At 51.1% G+C, this 8065-nt stretch overlaps 1 protein-coding gene across 1 annotated transcript in view; it reads right to left on the bottom strand.

Annotated features, from left to right (window-relative positions):
* HIVEP3 (human immunodeficiency virus type I enhancer binding protein 3) overlaps positions 1 to 8065 on the bottom strand; it is a 65014-nt gene that overhangs the window by 8464 nt on the left and 48485 nt on the right. Inside the window, exon 4 of the mRNA XM_010080271.1 lies at positions 3493 to 3591. Coding sequence (XP_010078573.1) covers positions 3493 to 3591 — 99 coding nt within the window. The remainder of the gene's footprint in view (positions 1 to 3492; positions 3592 to 8065) is intronic.

Genomic DNA, 8065 nt, shown 5'->3' with positions numbered 1-8065 from the left:
CTTTGATCTGCAGAAGCATCACTGACGGGCGGTCTAACAGCAGGGAGAGATTTTTGGAGACCATCAGCTAATCAATGACTTTAATTGAGTTCACAATCCCACACGGGAGCAGTCTCCCACCGCTCACACCACGCCAACGCTTTCCCCTTGTGTGATGGGTTTGCCCTTGGCTGGGCAGCTTAACCCAGGACACCTTGGAGGGGCTATGGCAAAATCCCCGACGGGGTTTCCTTTTGGCCGTGCCCAACTTTGGAAAGGCCACGGCCAAGTACAGCGTGTCTCTGCCTGATGGAAAGGTAGAACTGAAGAGCTGGAGAAAAGCCAAGAGTCTGAGCAGATTTAAAAGGAAGAAAGCCAGCCCTCGAGGCAGGCCAGGTCAGATGTCCTGAGCCTTGGTTAGAGGTTTATTCTGCGCAGCCTAGGACAGCCCTTTGTGCATCCTTGACCACCCAGGTGACTCCACCAGAACCAGAACCCAAGCCTGACAGGGCATGGTACCGCTGCACTGGGGATCACTGGGGTGTGGGACTGGTTAACCAGTGGGACTTCTCCGATATCTCCTACAGGTTCTCTCCTAGCAAGTTGAGACCTGGTCTGCTCAAGTCAAGGACATTTGCATCGGCTCTCCAAGCCACATCTGTCCCAGGATGGTGACACAAGCCCTGCAGCCCCATCAGATTGCTCTGCATCCGCACCTCTGTGCGTCCAAAAGACAATGGCCACATCCAACCTCCTCCTTGGGAACAATCCCAGGGCCACACTCGTTCTGTGCTCAGTATTTTGTTGGAAGTGTGGTAGATGGCCTGAGCCACAGATGTCTCGTTGCCTGTTCCTGCAGTTTGAGACGATGGCGTGACAGTGCCTGCAAATGTTCCCAGCACCAGGGTGGAGATATTCCAAGGATACAGCACACTGTAAGGGACAGCATTTCTGAGCTTCGATATCCAAAAGCTGAGAACTAAAGCACCTCAGAGTGTCCCAGCGAGGGGGCTACAGTGTCCCCAACCCTGTGACCCCCCTGCACCGACAGCTCCCTCTGTGCACGGTGGGCTGCAGCCTGCAACGGAGCAAACCCCCTTCCACCATGGCCTCCTAGGGAAATGCATTCAGTGATTTTTTAATTACCTATAAAGCAGGAAGCATGGGACAGTGCCCATTTCCCGGGAACCAGCCCCTTTCCCAGTAAAGCCCCTGATGGACTGGACCGCAGCAGGGGAGCGGGGTGATAAGCCCTGTTTGTTGTTCCTGCCGAGTTAACATTCCCTGGCTCCCAGCGCCGGCTCCAGGACTCGCCTAGCTGATGTTCACTTTATAAAAATAACTGTGGCGCCATGTGTTTTATGAACTTCATTTTAACCCATTGTCAACAAACCCTTGTGGGCTGTGGCAGAATGAATCCCAGGGCCAGGGGAATCAAAATTGTTTGGGGTGAGACAGGGCGGGGGGGGGGTGAAACAGGAAACAGGGAAAAAAAAAATGCTAAAGACAGCCACAAGAGCTGCTTTCATACTGGGATTTCTGGGGTGGCAGCCAGGAAGGGTCAATGGTGTCATGACCAGCCTGCAACGCAATGCAAACAGCAAACGCCGCCCTGCGCCGTGCCACCAAGTGTTTTATCCAGGAATAAACACACGGGGACAGAGACAGACCTGTGCCCCCAGAGCCTCTCCTCCTTCTGTAGCTGGTATGTAGGGGGTTGGAACTCGATGATCTTTAAGGTCTTTTCCAGCCCTACCCATTCTACGATTCTATGCGCCGCGTTTGCTATAAACACAAACGACCTGCTGAATACAACTAGAGATGACCCAAAATTTCATGACGACTCGAGATCTGCTGCCTCGAAGGCTTATTCCCCATCACGCCTGTGCTGCGGCTCCAGCCCCAAATACTCAGGGTCTTGCTAAAGAAAACAGAATAACAATCGTAAAAACATCTAACTGTTCCCTGGAGACTCATAACCTAACCCTTCGCAGCTGTCGGAGCGCAGCCTGCAACAATTTGGGTAAAAATATCTTTTTGTAGCTCAAACAGCTAAGTATACATGAGACTTCCCCACGTTCCTTCATCTCGCAGTTTGGAGATCTTCCTCACCGATCCCTCGACATTTCTGATGGAGAAGGGACTGCTCATAGTCACCCCACCCCTGCCTGCTGCTGCCCAGCCTCCCAGGAGCAGATCTGCTTCTCGGGATGACTTCAGGGAAATTCAGCTGCAGATACTAGAAACCAGGGCGGAAATTGCTAACTAGGAGAGTCACGCGTCGTTCCCAAAGAACGGGCAGAGTCCTGAATTTACAGAGTCTTGGGCAGACTTTGTGTGTGTGCGTTTGTGCATAAGTCGATGAAAGAAATAAGCAGGTGAGTCAGGGTAAGTGTATCTTCTTGTCCAGCACTCAGAATAATGCCCTTAAATGCCAAAGCACTGCAAAGTTTAGTTTTGCTGGCTCTTCCCCTACTGAGAAACTTTCCAGATCATTTCTAACCTGGGTGATTCACCCGCATCCTACACGTGGAAAGGACCCGTGAGAGCGAGGGATGAGGGAAGCAGCTGCCCCCACGCTGCTCACACCCCACCCCGGTGTGCTGAGGTCTCCGGCAGTGGTGCTGGGTCCCAGCCGGGTCTGTCTCCAGAGATGGGAGCAGTTCATACACGCACCAGTCCCTCCAGACACAGCCCAGTCTCGCACTGGAAATTTGGAATCTCCTGGGATCAGCCAAATGCAGTGCCATGAGCAGGTCCCTAGAAGATGATCCTTACGGACAAGTCCTTCCCTGGAGCCCCTTTCAGGAGGAAGGCATCCCCCGAATCACTAACACTCAATATTGTGACACTGCATCCCCTCTGCCAGAGCATCCCCACTGCCTGTGCGGCCACGCACCGAAGGGTCACCCCACGCTCACCCTCAGCACTTCAGCTCCAGTAAAACACACTTTCAAATCCTAACCAAGGGGGGCAGGACTGTTTTTTTCTTCCAGAAAGGAGAAAAATTCTCCCACCAGACTGTGCTTGCAGCAGCAAAGCCGTGCCTCACAGCTTCACGCGATGCATCCCAGGGAGTCTCGCTTTGCTGCTCCGGAGACTCCCTCTATGGACAGGAGAGACTCAGCACATCAGTCAGGCTCGTGAACCCCCTCCTAGAGACACCCCCAAACACCCAGAAGCATCTTCTCACACCACAAATCCACTGTTTATTATTATATATATAGCCCACACACCGGGATGCTCCCAACCTGTCTGTTTGCTCTTGCCTCTGCCTGCAACCAGCCAAAATCCCACAACCCCCAGCCCAGACACGGGCTCACGGACTGTCCCATGGATGCACCCTCCCAGGATGGCCCCAAAATCCACCCTGTGCAAACAGGAATCCCCCCTCGGGTGCTGGAAGGAGCCTGGGATGAAAAAAACTGCTCCACATCTTTGCAAGCACGTCCCCTGCCTGGATGGGTAACTGCCCTCCCTTAGCAGCAGGTTTATAACGTTAAAGGATTTTACCTTCTTCGGCTTCCAGATCCACCAGTGAAGATACCAGCACGCCCATCTCCTGACATTTTTTGCTGTGGGCCTTTGATTTCATATGTTTAGTCAGATTCCCTGAAAAGAAGAAAAAAAATTTTTTTGGTCAATATGTCTTTTTTTTTTTCTTTTTTTTTTTTTTTTCCCATTTGCAAGCTCAGAATTAACAAGTTAATAATTTGGCTCTGACCCAGACAAAGGAGGCCTCTGGCTCTCCCCAAACCTCTATCCATTGCTAATCCCCCGTGCCACAAGGCTAAGCCCTCCTTTTAGCTCCTTTGCTGCCCCGCTGGGGTGGAAGATGGGGTGCTGGCGGGGCTGTGCGACCTTCCAGGTATTGCACAACCTGCAAAAACAATTGGGGTCCACATTTGGGTTCAGGGGAGAAGAAAAGCCCTGGATTGCTTTCAGCTGTGATGATGCAGCAAAGAAAAACAGTAGGAAAGGAGGGAAGAGGAACACATCTCAATGCAGCATCACCTCCCGCCTCATCCCAGCACCCAGTCACCTGCCTGGAGGCGAGGGGCTCCTTGGTACCCAGGGACAGGCTGGTACTACCCAAAGGAGTGCTCAAGAAACAGGGAAAAACCCTACAACCACCCTCTCCCCCCGCCAGGAGGATGGCTCGGATGCTCTGGCATGCACCGAAGTGCCAGGCAAACGTTCTCAGCTCCTGGAGCAGAGCAGCCACGGATGCCCTCTGAAGCCCCACGGACCAGGGTCTGGCAGCGCTGAGAAAACCGTCCGAGCACCAACGAGGCTTCCTGGGGGCTGGGATGGAAAGAGCAGCCCCTGCAAAGGGGGGTTCGGGATGTGGGGCTGTCGGTTGCTGCTCTGAGACAGTGTGATGGGATAACCCGTGGGCATGCTGGCCTCACAGGGCACCTCGCTAATTCTAACTCCCAAATTACAGGCAGGTTAATTAGACAGTTATTAACCCTACTTATATCCAAGGGAAATGCTGAACAAAGGGGAACCTTTGCTGAGGGGGAAAAGGTAGGTGGAACAGAGAGAAAAAGAAAAGGAAGGAGAAAGAAAGAAAAAAAATGTCCCATTTTTCCCTTTGCTCTCCCACACCTCTTTACAGGCTGAGCTGCTGATGAGAAGAAACCTGGGTCCTTGCTGAAGCTCCACCAAGGGCTGTTTAATCTCCCAGCACTGCCCAGGGGCTGGCTGAGCACCCCAAATTCACCACGGCAATGCGAGGTGCCATCAGCCCTCCTGTTTGCTAACATTTGAGAGCAGTGCTGAACACGAGGCTTGTTTTTCTCAACAACAACAAAAAAAAAATTGAGGAAAAAAAATGATTTCTCACAATTTATTATAGCCCTCAGCTAGTATCCTGCAATCCACAGAGTCCCCTGGTCCCTGAGCTGGGTGGGAGTACAGAGAGCCTCTATCAACTCCTCCTCCCACTGCTCCGGATAGAATAAATAAATAAACAGCTATTCATTGGAGCAGAGAATTACCCGTGATGCCCTCCCATCTCAGAAGTGTGCCATAACCATCCAGCCACCAAGTTAGTTTCTCTTTAGCCTATGAATTATTTATTTAGCCTATTTTATACAGAAGGGAAGAGCTCCAACAGGAAAGACCAAGAGAGACAGAGGCTGACTATACATCCTCGTGGATCTGGCACCCATCTAGGATGCGGATTCAAATGATATTTAATAATTTAAATGCAGCAAAACAGCTCCACTAAGAAAGATTTATTATATTTAAACGCCATGCCTAAATACCCTTAGCCCCATGGTTAGGGCACTCAGGAATGAGGATGAGCCCAGCTTGGCTCAGACCCCTGCCCCGAATCAGACCTCTCTTTCACCTCTTTGGACCAGGAATTTTGTTGTGGACCCAGAGACACCCAGTCACACGAGAGCAAGCTCTCATGGACACCTCTGGTTCCAGTGAATCACCATTGTTTTAAAGCGACAAACTTTTTCATCAAAAAGTATCCAATGAGTTCAAATTGTGGCCTCATGGAACTGGAATTTAATTTTGGACCGAACGAGCAAAAAGACAAACTGACTCAGTCTGTTGAAATCAAATTCTGCTGCCGCTGCCTGTCCATCCCAGCACATCACGCCTTGGCTGGCAAAAATGACCCATCGTTTCTCAGTTACCGCAGCAGAATCCCTAACTGGATTCCCTCCAACGATGACAAACACAGAAAATAAGCCCAAGCAAACGCCTGCTGTGAGCAGAGGCTTGTTGGTTAAATCCAGTCTGTGGCAGCGCGGGAATTCAGCTGGGATCCCCACGCTGGGATGGGTGGGGAGGGGAGGTCCCCCAGGCATTTTTGGTGCTACCACATCCCCAGACAAGCTCATCAATCCGCTGTGCTCCATGCATCTGGCTTTGGCCAAACCAGGAGGGTGGAACATTAATTACTGGGGGGGATGTTGGATGCAATGATTTGGGCAAGACTGCGGCCACCCTGCACTGGAGGGCAGGACTCTGGCCATCAGAGGCACGCAGCGGCCACCTTGGCCACTGCAGATGTCCAAAGGATGGCTGTACATACAAGTCCTCCCCGTTGCCGTAGCTCCAGCGCTGCTCGCAGCGAACACACGCTCACCCTGCTGCAGGATCCGGACAGACAGCGAGAGCCCGGCCAGCAGCTCCTGCAGCTCTCGTCCCATCCCTTCACGGCATCTCCGCTTCGACTGGGCTGCACCCTGAGCAGCAGCTCGGGTTGACAAGCTCTGCCAGAAGCCATCGGTGTCACTTCTTGTTTTATTTCCATGCACTGGAGACAACTGTCCTTGTGCAAGGCAACGCCACGGTGCCCCCGCTTCCCTCCCCGCCCGGGCTGCCTGCAGGAGGCTGAGCTGGGAGGCGCTGCCCAGGGTGGGTCAAAACCCCCTGCGCCACTGAGTTCATGCAAAGTACCACAGGACCAACTCTTAGCAAGTGTTGCTTGCTTTCCCCTTCTGCTTTTTTCTACTCTGCTTCTTTTTCTAATTTTTTTCTACTCCCCTTCTGCTTTTTTCTACTTTTTTCTACCACTACATCTTCCTTCATCCTCATTTGGTGAGATGAGGCAATACCCACGCGTGCGGATGAAGATCAGCCTGCAAAGCTCTGGGTGCAAATCCCCCTGGTGCACGGTCTGTCCATGCACAGCACCCTGCACACACACCGAGAGGAAATTCCGGCAAAATGGGGATGCTGCTGTCCTTGCAGAGAAGGGAGACTCAGCGGGCCGGATTCTCATCTGACCCAAGTTTGCATCCTTTGAAAGAAGTTACAAGCTCGAGGCTTATTTACACCAGCTGAGAAGCTGAGTTATCATCTTGGGAGCAATTTGGAGGACAATGATATTTATCTTATCAGGGTTCTTCTTACAGTTTGTGTTTTCAGCCCCCTTCATTCATGCTGGCAGGATTAAACGCTGAAGTCCTCTGGCAAATTGCCAGTGAAATCAACCCCACTTTGCCTAAGAGCTGGATCTGAATCCTACAAGGAAGGACTCCGAGCTACTTGTTGCCTTACAGAGTTCTGGCTCCCAACTTGAAAAAAAAAAAAAAAATCCACAAAACCAAACCCACATAGCATTGCTTCCTTGGAAACAGTGAAAAAACCCATGTTTAAAGGAGCAAGAGAAAAACTAGCAGGCAGGGAAGCTGGATTTAAACAGCAGAACAGTTACACTGAATCCGAAGCAGGTAAGTGGTCCTCACTAAGGATTGTTTACCAAAAAGTTCCCACATTTGAAATGAAATGTCTATATCTAAATAAATTCAGGAATCAGTGGAAATTGCCGCGCTGGTGGATCCCGGGCAGTATCAGCACAGCTCTCATCACGCCTGCTTACAGCTACGTATTACCGGCTGCTTCAGCTCTTCTGATGTTGTGAGGTTCTTATTCTGGGCTTAAAACAGCTTAAATACTTGTTTTGTTTTGAGAAAGCTAAAACTCTGGTGTTCCGAAAGCACTTAAAGCAGCTTAATAGGGCTTAGAAGTGATTTTCCATTTAAATTAAAAGAGGGAAATTGATTTTTCAGAATATCCAGGATCATATTTTGAAGGTGGCAGAGTAAAAACAAAAAGTAGAGAACAGAAACATTACATTTCCTGGAAAAATCGTCCTGTCTGTATTGGGTATACACCATGCTTTCTGTTTCTCCTATTAAACACGAACAATTTAACAACAACAACAAAAAAAAACCCCAACAAATGACCAACTGCGTGACCTCAGCGTCCAAGGCGACGTTCTGTTACAAACACCCACAGCTTTCCAGGACTTAAGTATTTTCATATTCCTCCTTTTAAATCGTGTGCAAGGGGAGCAACAGCTGCTCTATAGCTCCCATTTCACTGCGAGACACACACGGAGAATCACACCCCGGCAATGTGCAGCCCAGAAACCCCCCGTGTCCTGGGGGCATCCCCAGCAGCGTGAGCAGCAGGGCGAGGGAGGGGATTGTCCCCCTCTGCTCCGCTCTGGTGAGACCCCCCTGCAGTGCTGCCCCCAGCTCTGGGGTCCTCAGCACAGGACAGACACGGAGCTGCTGGAGCGGGGCCCGAGGAGCCCCGGGGATCGGCAGAG

The sequence above is a fragment of the Pterocles gutturalis genome, unplaced genomic scaffold (assembly GCF_000699245.1).
Source record: "Pterocles gutturalis isolate BGI_N339 unplaced genomic scaffold, ASM69924v1 scaffold7024, whole genome shotgun sequence".
NCBI classification, from domain to species: domain Eukaryota; kingdom Metazoa; phylum Chordata; class Aves; order Pterocliformes; family Pteroclidae; genus Pterocles; species Pterocles gutturalis.
This window is presented reverse-complemented; position numbering and strand designations above follow the sequence as displayed.